Source organism: Paroedura picta, chromosome 7 (assembly GCF_049243985.1).
Source record: "Paroedura picta isolate Pp20150507F chromosome 7, Ppicta_v3.0, whole genome shotgun sequence".
NCBI classification, from domain to species: domain Eukaryota; kingdom Metazoa; phylum Chordata; class Lepidosauria; order Squamata; family Gekkonidae; genus Paroedura; species Paroedura picta.
The window spans coordinates 35,422,537-35,438,998 of NC_135375.1; the positions used below are offsets into that span (position 1 = coordinate 35,422,537).

The 16,462-nt window shown below is 40.5% G+C and overlaps 1 protein-coding gene across 1 annotated transcript in view; it reads left to right on the forward strand.

Annotated features, from left to right (window-relative positions):
* MRPS27 (mitochondrial ribosomal protein S27) overlaps nt 1-16,462 on the forward strand; it is a 51,669-nt gene that overhangs the window by 612 nt on the left and 34,595 nt on the right. Inside the window, exons 2-4 of the mRNA XM_077347435.1 lie at nt 1,907-1,984; nt 10,140-10,210; nt 12,382-12,440. Of these exons, the coding sequence (XP_077203550.1) occupies nt 1,907-1,984; nt 10,140-10,210; nt 12,382-12,440 (208 nt within the window). The remainder of the gene's footprint in view (nt 1-1,906; nt 1,985-10,139; nt 10,211-12,381; nt 12,441-16,462) is intronic.

Here is a 16,462-nt window from a genome sequence, read left to right on the forward strand (position 1 = left end):
AGCGCCGCCCCCAGGGAGGATGGTAACCCCCAGCAGCTGGTGTTCCCAGCTCCCTCTCTGTATTTAGCCTTTATTGCTAGTAGCTGCAAATGGTGCTGTGATTTTAAACTATTGAATCTACTGGCTCATCTTTTGAAAGTGAGATCCACAAAATCATTATTCCCAAATCTGTTGCCCTTAAACTTTGTTGGGCGTCCATAGAAAGCTTTTTATTTACTTTTGCTACACCATGTGTGTAGTTTTTAAATAAGTGTCCACCATGTCTTTGTTTTATTACTTTGAAAAGCAGCACACTCTCTGGCTTTTTCTATAGAGAGGATAGGTAAGATTATGAGTATTCCCATGTAAAATCATGGGAATAAGAATCCTTGAAAGCTCACTTGAGCCTTTCACAAACTTGAGCTGCTTGCCCAACTGTGGTTTCACTGCATGTAGGACCTTCTTGAACTTTAACCTGGAAGAGTTCCATATTGCTTTATTTGTGTATCAATTCTACATATGTATACTTTGAAGCAAGACCCATTGTATTCAGTGGGGCTTATTCTAAAGTAAGTATAGAATTGCAGCTTCATAATATTAAAGAAAATACTGGCAATATTGTCATTTGTATCCATTTTTTTGCCACATCATTTTTCAGATGTTTGGCTCAGGGTGAAGCCCTGAGGGTAACTTTTTATACAATTTCCCCATCATCTCTTGTTCCTAATGTAAATAGCAATACATGCGTGCTTTTTGTTTTTGATTTCAATATTTGAATCTCTTCTTAAAAACAAATATATGGAAGCATTTATTTACTAACAGAATAGATCAGCATAAAATACCTTGTAGAATCTGGAACTTCTGCTGATCTTAAAGGGCTAGATAGGTGGAATTTTAACTTGATCCTTCTAGGATCTATGCAGAAATAATATTCCGTTCCATCTGTGTAAGCATATCTGCACTTTACTGTTAGTTTAATAAATATCCATTACTTTCTTGTTAACTAGTTATGCATGTTTCTCAGGGTTCTCTTTTTAGTCAGTTATCCCAAGATCTTGCAGCACAATCCTGAGCAGTGTTTAATAGCCTTACAAAGATTCAGCTCTGCTTCGGATCACATCGTTAAAATTGGGTGTGATACTATCCAACTTCCATTCAGGCAGCCCAAAACTATTCTGGGATGCAGCAGGATCACTCCATTATTTCCTTCTAGTAGTGTTTTTGACATAATAATTTATAGCAATTCTGTTGTTCATAGTGATTGGTAATTTGACTATAATGATTTCAAAGTGTCAAGGTCTAATTCAAATAAGTCACTTCTGCGGCTTGGAGATTTTAGATAGTGCTGCTCTTCTTAAGGAATACTAGACCTGCTAACATTTTACTTTTGTTCAGACAGAGAGTAACCTGATAATAATAAAATAAAAATGTTATGTGAATTATGAACTCAGTAAGTTTTATGGAAGTCTACTTTATAATTTATAGTGATAGTAGATTCAGGTGAGTAGCTGTGTTAGTCTGAAGCAGTCGAACAATGTTTGAGTCCTGTGGTATCTTTAAGACCAACAAAATTTTATTCAAGGTGTAAGCCTTTGTATGTATGCACATTTCTTCAGATGCAGTGAAAATTGTGTCTGAAGAAATGTGTGTGCACACAAAAGCTTATATCTTGATTAAAAGTTAGTTTGTCTTAAAGGTGCCACTGGACCCAAACTTTGTTCTAGTGCTAAAAGTAAGACCCCTCTGGCGCTAACAACCCTGTTTGGAAATCTAAGGAATAAAATTTAATGTTCTTACTTTACCATTTAATGTTTTCTGGTAGGGCAGTAGAGAATGGAATGTATGGAGAGGAAGATAGCTAATGAAGTGTACATTTAGATAAAATGAAACCAGTAAATGACTTTTTGATCTTGTCTTTTTTAATTAGGCAAAAGATCTATTCTGTCAGCAGCTTATGTGGATAGTTCAAAATGGGAACAGAGAGAAAAAGATAAGCAGCATCTGGGTAAGGAAATATTTGTTTATTCTGGACCACAGAGCTTTAAAGAAAACCGTCTTGTGTTTGTTAGTAGTCTATATCAGGATTTCCCAAGCAGATACCCAAATTTTCTCATGGTAGGGTATTTCCTAAAGGAATGGGGACAAAAGTAGCACTTGGTGTACACAATGAACTTAATGGGTGACAGATTCAAGACATGACAGAAAACAGAAATATTCTTTTAATCAATAAATAATCAAATTGTGGAATTCAGTCCCAGTGGGTGCAGTGATAGCTTTAAAAGGGAGTTAGATTCATAGAGGATAGGTCCATCAATGACTCCTAGCCATAGCAAGTAAGGGGAGGGAGCCTTTGTGATTGAACATTTCTATCAACTGAGGGGACCCACACTGCTTCCTGTGTTACCAAGTATTCTAAAGGTAGCGAGTGTATAGACTTTGGGGTTGGCTGCTGTATGGTGCACAAGTAGAATACAGAGGTAGGAATGGGCATGAACCAGCTCACGAGCCAAATTCAGCATGAACTTGGGCCAGTTAGAAGCGCCTGAACATTTATCGGTTCGGTTCAGCTGTTCTGGCCATTTAAGCTTAGCAGTGCGGGTCTGCAGTTGACCAGTTAGGTTTAAATGGCTATGAGCAGGGAGAAGCAAAACAGACTGGTGAAATACCAGTCAGATTTTCTAGATTTGTGCCCATCCCTATGTGGAGGTCACTGAGGGAGGAATTATATGCTAACAACAAAGAAGACTGATATATTTACAATAGGCTTCAAGGAACAGATCAGCAACACAGGACTCTCAGGTAGACAAAAAACAAACCTGGCTGAAGCACATCTATTTAGAGAGGAGTTTCAATTTTCTTTAATACTTCCAAGTGTTAACAGGCTTTTACCAGTGAGCCACTAGATTGGATCCTGACACAAACACAGGATTCCACCCTCACCAGACTTTCCTAAAAGTCTGACTAAAAGCTACAAGGTCTGCTCCTAACAATTGGATACTCTGTTTTCAGTCAGAAGTAGAGCCATACCACTCTTCCACACTACCTACCCTGCTCTTCTATCTGCTGTTTTCCTAAGCCAGACCAGAGCTCTCACTGCTCTCTCCTTGAGGCAGAACTGAACTCAGCTCCTGCTGCATTTTCGTCAAACAATCCATTCCCCTTCTCAAAGCTGATTGGCTGCTAGAGCAGCAAGCACTTCCATAGGCTCAAGTGAGTGACCATTTTCTCCTTCAGGGTGGGACAGCCTTTTGTCCAACACAACCTTCATGTATAGAGATGGCAAATGTCTAAATCCCAGTTAGGAGGCAGCATCAGGGGAATCCTCTATACCTCGTTTGTTGGCCTTGCAGGATAACTGGTTGCCCACTAAACAGTTTACTGAACTAGAAGGGTCTCTGATCTTACTCATCAGGCTTTACTTATGTTTATTTGGTTTGTTGTTTTACTCTTGCTGTTCTGGCTTTAAATTCTGGAAGACCAGCGATGGAGTCTGTTGTAGTTACAACACAATGGATCTAGAAACACCTTTGGGCAGAACATTATGAGATATCCACTGAAAAGAGATTTCAGTGCCATGTCCGTCCCTCCCATGCAACAAGGAGTATTCTGCACCCTATGTTGTGATGTAATAACTATGTATCGTCGGCTGCCTCTTGTAGGGGTGGGAACGTATGATCCTTCATGACACCAGAGCACAGATTAAATGCTCAAGCTCATTCCACAATAAATGTTGTAGTCTCTTTGAAATAATTTCAGGTGGCAACCCTAGCCTGAAAGGCATGTAGCCCAGTTGGCCTACATTGTTTGGGGGAGGGAGGAGTTTTCCAAATCTTTAAACCGCCCGTGGCGCTGCGGGCGCCACAGACTAAATAAAAGGCTAAGGGGTTCTAGGGCGGGATGTGTCCGTGATGAGAAAGGGTCTGGATTGGACCCTTCCTCCGGACAGACAATCGGAGGGACGCCTGCCGATTGGTCCCTCCGATTCCCAGCCCCAGCAACTGCAAGCCGCGTTCAGCGCGGCTCGCAGTTGCTCCCTTTGCCACTGGCCTGGTGCGTCGGAGACGCGAAGCACCTCCGACGCATCAGGCCGGCCGCAAGAAAGCTCCCGGCAGCCGCGCGAGCGCCTCTCGCTGCGTCAGGCTGCCGCCCGAGGGCTCCCCGCAAGAAGGCTGCGCGAACGTCCGCTGCTGTCCGGAGCAGCCTGCGCGCCTGCCCAACGGCCCGGCCTCTGCAAGCTGCAGACCCGTCCGGACCACCATATAAGCTGCCGCGGCCGGGGGCCCTCCTCTCTCCTTTCCCCTTCCCCCTTCCCCCCTTTCAAGGCCCATTTTTAGAAATGGGCTTTGAAACTAGTAATATATATTTTTGTAAACAGTAGGCCATACATAATTGCAGATGAAACAAATGAAATAGAGCCTATGAATCATGCAAAATAAATATATATTCAGATTGAAATAGAATAAAACAACAAAGAAATCTTTTGTTCAGTTTAAAACTTACAAAAATAGGATTTAAAAAGCCATGGGAAATGTCTGTGCATGAAAACAAAACTAGCCTGACAACTAAGTTAAAGATGCCTAAAAGGGAGTTCAGAGACCCAGAACAGAATAGTCTTGGAGAGCGGCAAGGAGATGAAGAAATGACACAATTTGGAAGCCATATAATACATATAATTTGTTGAGGTCCAAGTGCAGAAGCCTCTTGAGCAGGGGTAGTCAAACTGCGGCCCTCAAGATATCCATGGACTACTGGCAGGGGCTTGTGGGAATTGTAGTCCATGGACATCTGGAGGGCCGCAGTTTGACTACCCCTGCTCTTGAGTATGACAGGGGCATTCAGTTTCATAGATGTTAAAATCCTGTAAACAGGGAAATTGAATTGATCAATTGATCTTGTCAGAAGAGCCTTCTTGACTGTGAGCTGCGTATCTTGGTGGTAAGAAACTCATACATACTTCTATAATTCCTTCCTTTAATTAACTATGGAACTTTGGTGTGTGGTATAATTTTGGTTGGTATAATTTTCTACTGATTTAGTTAGTGTTAAGAATGAAATAGTTATAATAGAAGCCTAAAATGACACCAGAGATTCTCTAGTAGTAGTCTTATTTACAATTCTGGTAATGAATCTGAAACATTGAGGTGTATTTCTTTCCAGAAGCTAAGTGATCTTATGTAGGAAATATAACTAGATGCTTCTTAAGTACATACCTATGTCTGAACCAGGCTTTAGAGTCATCCAGAACAGCTTTGTGATTGAAGAATAATTTAAACCATGAACGGTGGAGCAATTACTTGGTCTCTCTTAGGAAAGGCAGCAGTAACCTTTAGGTTAAGGCCGATATACGATGGGAACTGACTATATATTATTTGGGATGATAATAGATTGTACCCTTATAAGTATTAATTACTTGGCTATTTTTTTTCTTTTTTCTTCTTCTTTAAGATAATAACAGACTATACCTTTATATGTATCAATAATTACTTGCTCAGCTGGTTGTTTCTTTTTCTCTTTCTTTTTATCTTTTGTAAGCGCTTGTATATAACAAAAATAAAAAGAATATATATAAAAAAGAATAATTTAAACCTGGGTCTCACTAGTTCTAGCCTTAACTGCTGCACCCACTGGATCACAACTGTTCCTCGAGGTGGATGAAAAGCATGATGCCATCGGTTTGCACATGGTTCCCCTGAGAAATGTATTATTTGAACACAAGATGGCACTGCTGTTTATGGATGCTGATAAATCACAGTAAAGGGGTTCAGTTTTTACAATATTAGTCATCTGGAGAAGCTTCACAATCACACACAACAGAGATTATTTCCATATGGGAGAAATGTGAAAAACAACAACCTGGTATTTGGAGGGGGGAGTTCAGGAATATCAAACCAGAAAAATATCAGTATTTCCCAGTATGTATTGGGATTCAGAAATCATCAGGAATGCTGAATTTTGTCAGCTCCATGAGTCTGAGGTTTTTAAAAGTACCAACATCCCCTTTAACTGCGTTGGAAGTTGTGTGGCCTGAGGTGAGCTGACTCTGAGGAAGTTAAAGGAAAAAGGAATTGGTCCCTTTAATTGCCTGGGACTCCAGTTTCACTCCAAGCATTGCAAATTTGCAGCTTACTGAGTTGCAGGTAACAGAGCAGGAGCCGCCTGAGCACAGCTGCAGCAGGAGTTGGCCCCAGCACAGGTGGCATCGATCTGACAGCTGACTCCGACTACCCTGACTGAGCTGTCTTGATTTCACTCCCTCCCCCCTCAAAGCAGGGAGAAGTGAAATGAGAGGTTCAATGGCTGCCAGGCATTTAAAGGGGAGAGCGATATATAAATCAAATAAAGAAAATGACACGTCTGCTCATCAGCTGTTAGGCTTAAATGGCTGTCAGCCACTTAAACTGCCCCTTTTACTTCCCTTCACTTGGAGTGGTTTAAATTCTAAGCAATAAGCTATATAGAGCAGCCATATAGACCAGGAGTCCCTGATAATTTATCCAATATTTTATTTCTCTGGTTTTCATCACATACTATCAGCAAACTTTCCTTTATACTGGTGTGCTGTCCATTAGGAGCTGAACCAAGCCCACTGGTACAAAAAGAATTCCAAGCAGCTTTTCTACAGTAACCTTTTATTGATTGGAGTTGACCTGAGCAAGATTTGAACCAGCAATTTGGGGGAGTTGGAAATACTTTCTTTCTCGTTACTGGTCTCCCGAGTCACCTATTTGTAGGGAGCAGGGATTTTAATTTCCATGAACAGTTTTAAAGCACACTGCATCAATAGGCAATCCTGGATCTCATTATCTAAGAAGGTAATGTTTACAGCTAGGTGGATTTACAGAATTATTTAGGATTTTCTTGGTTTGACTGATGAGGTTTCCATTCTGGTTTTCTTCATTTGGGTTATGTGGAGGGTCAATAAGTAGCACATTCTACTATTACAGAGGGAACATGCTATAGACCTGTTTAGGCAAAAATTGACCAGTGTCTCCAGAGCAATTTGACTGACATTCAAAGGTCTGCTTTGGCAATTCCCATTTGTAAACAAATAAAAGGCTTTTTTTTGGGGGGGGGAGTCATCTTTTTTATTATGCAGTGTAAAACCAGAAGAGCCTCTTGTGGCGCAGAGTGGTAAGGCAGCAGACATGCAGTCTGAAAGCTTTGCCCATGAGGATGGGAGTTGGATCCCAGCAGCCGGCTCAAGGTTGACTCAGCCTTTCATCCTTCCGAGGTCGGTAAAATGAGTACCCAGCTTACTTGCTGGGGGTAAACGTTAATGACTGGGGAAGGCACTGGCAAACCACCCCATTTTGATTCTGCCATGAAAATGCTAGAGGGCGTCACCCCAAGAGTCAGGCATGACCCAGTGCTTGCACCGGGAATACCTTTACCTTTACCTTAAAACCAGAAATGTCACTACACTGGGCAAAATTATTAAGTTACTGTACTTCTAAGTGAGTCAAGACTAAACTGGGTAATTCGCTTTGAAGTAGGATGGGAGCTTCCACCCTGAAACACTTGGTGAAAATCTTGCCTTATCTTCTAATGGCTTCTACACCAGGTCTTTATGACTAGAATTTAAATTTGGGGTGGTGGGTTGACTCATATGGGAAAAGATATTCCCTCACATGTTCCAAAACAGGCTATTTAGGGCTTTAGAAAACAAAACATGCCTTCATTCCCACCCTTGTCATATTCTGAAACAAAAGAGTCAAGGAATCATATGGAAGACATCCAGCACCACCTTCTGGAATCTGAATGTGATACAGGGCAAGAAGCTTTATAAAGCAGTGCCTTCAAGTGTCACAGGCAGTCTAGAAGGATACCATGGACAAAAATATTAAAAGCTCCTGTAACACCTTCACTGTCCTTCTCCCCATAGCAGACCAAAGAAATCTCAGTTCCAAAGCCTGTTAGAAAGGAATAAAGAAAATGTAGATTTTTGTCCAGGTTTGCCCAGCCAATATTCATGCTACTGTTCACCAGAAAGAGGATGTTGTTCTACAGTAATTTAAATCAAAGGGATATCGAAAAGGCTTTTTCACTATTAAACAAAGATTTAAAAATAGCCTCTTGTAGCATAGTTCTTTATTTGTTTTCTTTGGAAATGTCTATGCAGCCTCCACAGACCTCACAAGTGAAACAGTAAAACAGGACCTCACAAGTGAAACAATAAAAACAACGGGAATAAATAATATGAATAAGAACAAATACAAACAAAATAAAAAACATGCCAATAAAATTGGCTGTTAAAAACAAACCAGGGGAATGAAAGCATATAAAACAGAGTAGTCTAAGATAATATTGACGAGTCCTCAGGCTAGAAGCTGACAATATGAGTATTAAAAAACAAAGAGTCCCATGGTTAAAAACCTGAGTAGAGAGAAATGTTTTAGCCGGGCACTCAAATGAGAGGAAGGTACCAGGCCTCCTGGAGGGAGAGGAGGGCATTGTTGGTAGGTTGGACAATATGGAAGAATGTGGTCTTTTCAAGTTCCCTGTCCCCAGCAGTTTAGGACCTTTATTTTATTTTTCAATTTATACCCCACCCATCTTGGCATACCAGCTCACGACAGCTTCCAACATTATTTCATATCATACAAACTTATATAATAAGTAAAAATTAAAGTCAATTAATCTTTAAAACTTCCACCTTAAGAACAGTCATGCCACCTGTATCAGCAATTTAATCAATTTAAGACTGTCTCAGGTCCTTTGAGAATGTGGATACCAGGGTTGTCAAGGTAGGAATCAGTGACCTGAATTGAACTTGCAAGCACATAAGGCAGCCCGCATAGTTATTTCAAAATTACCATGACATGCGCAGAGTGGTCAACAATACTTAAATGGTGGGCTGCTGCCTTTTGAACTCAGTGGAGCTGATGCTGAATAAGATTGGTAGTTTATTGCACTGTTTGTTGTATGTATTGCCTTGTTTGTATGACCTTTGCTCTTAAGATTCCGAAGACCATTTTAATAAAAGGAATGGACGTCATAAATGTCTTATCACAATATCACATGTTAACTTACTTTTTTTTTTGCCAGAGCCTATGGTCCCTTCTGTTCAATTAATTGGGAAGGACCTTTCACTTAAAAAAAAAAGTCTGTTTGCTTTTTATAGTTTTCTTGATGTGTGTTATTGACCATGTTGGCATTTTTTTGACTTGGCAGAGCCTTTCCTAACCTGGGGAATGTGTTCTATCTGGACTTCCAATTAGTGTGATCACTAGCCAGATCAGCAGAGTTTAAAAGGGAGAGTCACATCAGTGACAAATGACATTAAAAGTTGTCCTTTTTTTAAAGCTTGGGTTGTCATTATCTCTAGGAAAAGTCTCACTTACATGTAAAACTGCTGCAGCTGCATAAAAGAGGCAAAACATAAATGAATTATTCATTCCTTTTCTGAAATTCCAACAGCAGCCGAAGTTAACCTGATGCTTTTATTCATGCTTTCAGAGCATTCATGGCCCCCTTTTTAAAGTCTTTTATGTTGGGTTTGTCAGATTTGTGTCAGTAGACTTTATTTTTTAGTAGAGCAAAAGCTCTGGCAGAGATTTTTAGGTTCTTTGTGATACAAATAGTGTTCATATATCATATAAAACAATTCTGTGCACCGTAGATTGATAGGATTAGAAATTCCAGTAGGGTTCTTTGACCAGCAGTATCTTACACAATAGAAAGATCTTTCCAATTTGTCAATTGTAATCGTGATTCAAATGAAGTGTATTCATATTGTACCTTCTCCATTTGGAAATGTATATATTTGTGTTTGTATGTGTTTGTATGTTACCTGCAGCAGGTAACAGTGCAGAGCTATAGTGATGGGAGGACAGGCTTGAGACTCGGTGTACTGGAAGGATCCATGCTGCTGCCTTTGGCTGCTATTTCATTTCTCTTCAGGAAGCTTTGCTGCTTGGGTAGGCCAAGAGGCAAAAGTGGCTGCTTTCTGGCTGGTGCAGGAAATACATTTTTTCAGTCAGTCAGTCAGTAACCTTTTATTGGCATAAATACATTTTTTCAAAAACAAAGAAAAATTGTTTAATTTGCGTCCTACTCCAGAATGCAAAATAGTTCTCCTGTTATCCCTTGCATTTAACCCTTCCTTCCTCACCATAATGAAAAACCAGTGAAAACTGAACATTTCTGTTTTCTTTCTACAGCTGAATTGGCCAGTTTGATGGACAGAACTTATGAAAGAAAACTTCCAGTCAGCTCCTTAACTATATCTCGTGTAAGAACACCTATTCCAGTTTTGATAGATGCAAAACCATGCAGGGTATACTGCTGAAATGCACCAAAGATCTGTTAGGCATCTTTGTTTCAGGAAAAAAATTAATTGAAATAATTTTGCTGCATAGCAAAATGCACAATATTATTTTGTACAGATAGCTGTTTAACATCACCGCAGACGTTGTGGTGCTGGGCCCTGGGCAGGTCAACCGAGATGACTTGGTAGAGGGCACATACTCCAGTCTACTCTGTAATCACAATTCTCATAGGTTGTTATTTGTTTATCTGCGTTCTCTGCCCCATTGGTGAACTGACTTTTCCTCTGGCTGTGGCATTAACGCTTTGTGAAACAAGCGCCATTCCTCAGCTCCCATAACGCCTACAGATAAGACTCTGAATTCCAAAAGGTCGATAAAGTACTGCTGGCACGAAGAGGTCACAGAAACGTCAATAGATCATTAAGGCAATCTGTTAAATTGGATTTCTTAAAATAAAAGGTAAACTGCCGGAAGCAAAACACCACAGCCTTAGCGTGGCAGATGATCTGAAAGCAAGCAGATGTCGATACGTGTCCCTGTATTGGCATATGGAATAACAATTGACACAACAATTTATGGTTATTAATTATTGTGCGGTGTCTTGAAATATGGCAGGTGATCTAGAAATAATAGTTTTACAGCCAAGGGGCCTACTAAAATATTCTGCTTTTCATGTTTCAGTGCAAACTCCAGCAGTCTAAAATTATAAGAAGTTCTAAGTGTTGGGGTAGCTGTTGCGAGATTCTAGGGAATACCTATTGACATTCCAGGTTCTCATGAGTGTGGCTGGTTTCTTTTCAAACAAAAAGAAAAGCATTTATCCCGGTGGCCATCAGTAGATCAGGCACCAGAGAACTGCACAGTCCAATTGGATTTTGCTTGAAAATTTTTTTGCTTAAAAAAAGTCCGTTTGCTAATTTCATCTTCTCGTGTTATGCAAAAGACAGATATTTTCTGGCATGCAAAAATAGATGTATCAACTTAGGCTTCTTGCTCAAGGGATCTGCGAGTGGGAAGTTGCTGCCTTGTCCCTGATGTGCCTTGTGAAACAGAGTCCCTGTTTTTCCAAGATGCAGCATCATATTGCCAAACAATATCAACGAGTTAAAGCTAGGCTTGTGCTCTCACACCCGAGATCCTTTGAGTAAACACTCCCCGCTGCCCATAACCACCTTGAGCTGGAAATGGAGGATGGCATATCAATAAAATAAAATAAGTTGCAGAGCAGGAAGAATTGCACCACCTGTGATTTTTCTATTTATAATTGTAGGTAGAGCCCAGAATATAAATTATTTTTTGAAAGATACAAGATGCCATACATTGTACAGAACAGAGTCCCACACTGCAGTCACTGAAGTGACCCCACCTACTTTCCCATTCCATCATACCTACCTTCACCGTTGTAGCACTAGGCTTTCCAGCTTGGTGTAGTGGTTAAGAGTAGTAGCCTCTAATCTGGAGAACTGGGTCTGATTCCCCACTCCTTCTATCTCCACATTCAGCCTGCTTGGGTAACCTTGGGTGAATTATAGTTCTCTCAGAGCTCTTTTAGCCCCACCTATCTCACAGGATGACTGTTTGAGGAGAGGAAGGGAAGATGACTTTGAGACTCCTTCACATAGTAAAAAGCGGGGTGCAAAAACATTGTCACTGTGCAGCTGTGACTGATTTCATTGTACAAATTGTATTAGCCCATTAAGCCTGCCTTGATGCCGAATTTCTACATATTTTCATTTGTGACTGAATATGTTTGTATTCAGCATACATTTCCAAAAATATTGGAGATTTGTTTACCTGACAGGTCTTTGGAATAATTTGGTCACTTGCAAAGCCAGTTCATTGCTTGTACACCTGTGGAACAATGCTTTTACATTTCTTTCTCATATAAAATGCTGTTCTGCGAACTGGTATTAAGTAAATAATTTGAGTCAATTTTGGTTGATTGTTTTAAAAACTAAATAAACCTAGGGTGCATATAATGGATTTTATTTTCCATTACAGTTTGAGAGCTGGTAATTGCTAAGACTTTTCTTACACACACACACACAAACACACACACACATATATAAATTCCATTATTATTATTCCATTATAGTTTGAGAGATGGTAATTGCTAAGGCTTTTTCTTCCCCAGGTTATTGATAACATTTCTTCACGGGAGCAAGTGGATCAAGCTGAGTATTATATTTACAAGTAAGTATCTTTCCTGGTTACATAATTTCATTGATAATTATAAATGTAGGCAATGTCAAATACATGCCTTGCTTCTAGTTTTTATCCTGAGTACGTTGGGTGCCACTTTAAGAAATGCTGCTAGTGTCTTACTGGGGGCAGGAGCTAAGATGGGCATACAGGAGGCCCACATTACCAAAGTCCCTTGCTCTACAGCCAGCTGGTCAAGGTAATCCATAGAACTGCACAATGCTTTTTCTTGATTTGAGGGTTTCTTTACTGTTAGGTTCATATGGAGAACATGTGTGCTACTGTGATGTGATCACAGTTGTGTTATTAGGTATCAGAATTTTTACAGTATGTGTGCAGCCTGATCCCACATGCTCGCTCAAAATTATGTTCTGTAAGGCTTACTTCTAAGTATGCATCAGATAGCCTTAATATGCCCTGTTTGTTTAAAAACCTTGCTGTGTGGTAGACCAACATTATTTCCATTTTACGGAAGGTCAGTATAGTGTAAGAGCAAACACAGGTTCCATTTTTGAGATGGAGCTGAAACTATATCAAAATTAAATTGTCTCCTCTCCCTTCTGATTAAATATTCTAGTTCATGGTTCAGGGCTAAACTAATTTTGGTATCTCTTGTAAAGGTATATAGTTCAGAGCCCTTCCTCAGTATGGCCATATTTTCCAAGCCATTGAAAGGTGTTTCTTTTTTACAGTTTACAGTGTGCATCTATAGTTAGCCCTGTATTTTAGAGCGTTTTAAAAAAGTATTTTAGTTCTGCTGCAGATACCCTCAGGTAGTGCAAAAGGGCAGCTTAAGAAAACCACCAGCTTCACCATCAATAAAAGATGTGGAATTGCATGGCTGGTCATAGTTCTTGCTTCTGCTTGGTTTTACTCCAGGTCATGATTTATTCAAACTGCTATTTTTGAATTCTCATGTGTATTTGCAAGATTTGAAAGATACTGGTTGTGCTGCATTAATAAAAAGAACCACTAGAGAAATGTTTTTCTGGTTGAGTTGAAAAGGTAGAAGTTCTTACTGTTTGGCCTTCTACATATCATGATTGTTCGGTGTAATAGTATATCTGTATTTTTTATTTTTATATATGAATTGGGAATTCTTGTAGAGTTGAAAGTATATATTTAGTAGGTCCTCTAATTGAAACGTCAGGGGGAAAAGTTCTAGGTCACCCCTGAGCTGCTTTTCTGTTTGAAATGAGTACCTTATGTAAGGGGTATGTGTGTGTTGTGGGGTGGGGATTCAGAAATGAGATCACCTTTGGATTGAAATGGTTCAGTCCAGTCTACCATGTGAATGAATGAGGCTTGAGACACTAGCAAATGGTAGCAAGTGGTCAAGTGAGCCATATTGGGAGGGCAATGTATAAATTTAATATAGTAAATAATAAAAATAATAAGGGAAGGTCATGAATTTGTTCTATTTACATTGTAGGAATGGGGATTAAAGATCCCTTTGCCAGCATCTCAACTGTGGAACGGTTGCTTCTGAGGCTGGAAGCAATGTTTCTGGTGCTCTGACCATTGCTCAGCTCAAAAAATGTCTCTGGTTAAGAAGTTGTTGCTCACAATAGGCCCTGTGGAAATGGCTCTTTTGCAAGTGTTGAATTGCTTGGACTGTCACTGTGTAGAGCAGGCAGTCGCAACCCTCCCTCCATGCAGTCCTGATTCCATGCTCTCACTGAGTGGTCTACATGGGGCAAGTGCCTGGAGGAAGTGCCTATGGCAACATTTCTTCCCTGTGATAAGTGACCCCAGTTTTGGAAAATTGCTGATCATGGGCACAGGGCATGCAAATGGGCACTTCTTTGACTTATTTGTTCCATGCAGAACACTTGGAAATTGCATGGAGTTAGGGGGCAGGGTCAGAATGCTTGTGTCTAGTCTCCATCCTTGCATGATGACATCCACATAAGGCTACTTTGTTATGGTCATTGCTCCCCTGAGTATGCACATGGAAACTATATGCAGACACCCCCAGGTACTTGGACTCCAATTAGCCTTTAATAGAGTCTGCCTCCACCTAGAATTTTTAATTATATTAACAGAGTGCTTTATCTGTAGATAAAAACCATCAAGCCACAGCTGAGTTCTGGCAATCCTAGCAAGGAGCGTTCAAGGCAAGCGAGAAGTAGAGATTGCCAATTTAGGGTTGGGCGCTTTGGGCACAAACGGCCACTTCGGACGCCTAAGCGCCCAACCCTAATTGCCATTGCCCTCTTCAGACTACCTTCTGTGGTAGTCTGCCATCTAAGAATTAACCCTGCTCAAGATCTAGCAAGATGTCTGTACCATTTTGCCTCCCCTCCGATAGGGTACTATGGGCCAGACGATAATTCTCATATTTAACATAGGCTGCCTGTGTATGTGAGACACAGGAAAGGATCCCACTTCTTAGAATGGGCTTGAGAACAGGTTGGTGAGGGAAAATAATCAAGAAGATATGTCTGGGTTAAAGAATCCAATTAAGGAGAGAAGTTACTGGGGAACTTTGTGGGCTGAAAAGAGGCAGTACAGAAAGGAGAATAAAGAAACAGTTTCTTGCAGTCAAAACGACACGATTTCAGGTGCCTCCCCCTTGGAAACAGATCACTTTTCCCATAGCAATCCTCTGCAGAGGGTGCAGAAAAGAGTGTCGAAGGCTTCCTCTGCGGACCCTATGTTTCAAGCGTCTCCCATAATCGGAGAATTCATCTTGGCCTGATCAGAAAGTAGGATGCTCGGTCAAAGTAAGAAGGATTATGTTTGTTTGTTTTGTTTGTCATTTGCTGAAGTATATGTGGTGTAGAGTGTTAAGGAAGCAGGTGGGTTGTGGAAGGAAATTAATGGGTGTCAGACAAGAAGAAATACTACATTGATCCCTGCATTGACATTTGCTAGGTCATTGTGGCAGATGGCACAGTGCAATATCTTCAGGGTGAGTCTCCCCCATCCCTGGAATCTGGGAACCTTGCATGCTTTTCTCATTTGGGCATAATAGAATTTGTGCTTCAGTTCAGATGAAACCTCACATACGGTTTGGCTTGTTTTCTTTCCAAAACAGAGAGGTGTACACAGCAGCTGATAATGCGACCTTTGTTTTCTTCCCCTGTAAATAAGTGTGCCTATTTTCTTTTGCCAAATGTTTAGACCAAGACTGAATGAGGTCTACATTTTAATCTCATGGAACTGAGAGCTATTTGTTTTGCCCTTAACTTGCCCTGAGAGCAAGCTTTTCTGAGTCAGGAAGGTCAGTTCTTGTCAGTGCTCACAGACCTTCGAATAGGCTCACCTATCCATACAGACTGAAATGTTTGCCCTTCGTTTGGAAGACCAAGTGTTTTCTCCCAATAATAATAATAATAATAATAATAATAATAATAATAATAATAATAATAATAATAATAAATAATAAATAATAATAATAATAATAATAATAAATAATAATAAATAATAATAGTTGTAGTAGTTGTAGTAGTTGTAGTAGTTGTAGTAGTTGTGGTTGTTGTGGTTGTAGTTGTAGTAGTTGTGGTTGTTGTGGTTGTTGTAGTTGTAGTTGTTGTTGTTGTTGTTGTTGTTGTTGTTGTTGTTTAATTTATATCCCACCTCCCCCCCGAGGCTCGAGGCGGGTCACATAAAACCATAAAACATAAAAACCAATCCCCTAAAACAATAAAAGCACAATAAAACATAATACAATTAATACAAAAGTTAAGACAAGAATGGCGGCAAAATTCAATATAGCTAACCCAATTCCACACCCGCTAAGAAGGGAAAGGGAGGGGGCAGATGACAGACGCAACCGTCACATTTGTGAAGGGGCTAGATCTTCTTGCTGCCCTGCCCTGCCTCAGCCGAAAGCCTGGCGGAAGTGCTCCGTCTTGCAGGCCCTGCGGAATGATGACAATTCCCGCAGGGCCCGCAGCTCTTCCGGGAGCTCATTCCATCGGGTTGGGGCCAGGACTGAAAAGGCCCTGGCCCTGGTCGAGGCCAGGCGAGCTTCCTTGGGACCGGGAATGACCAATAGGTTAGCTCCC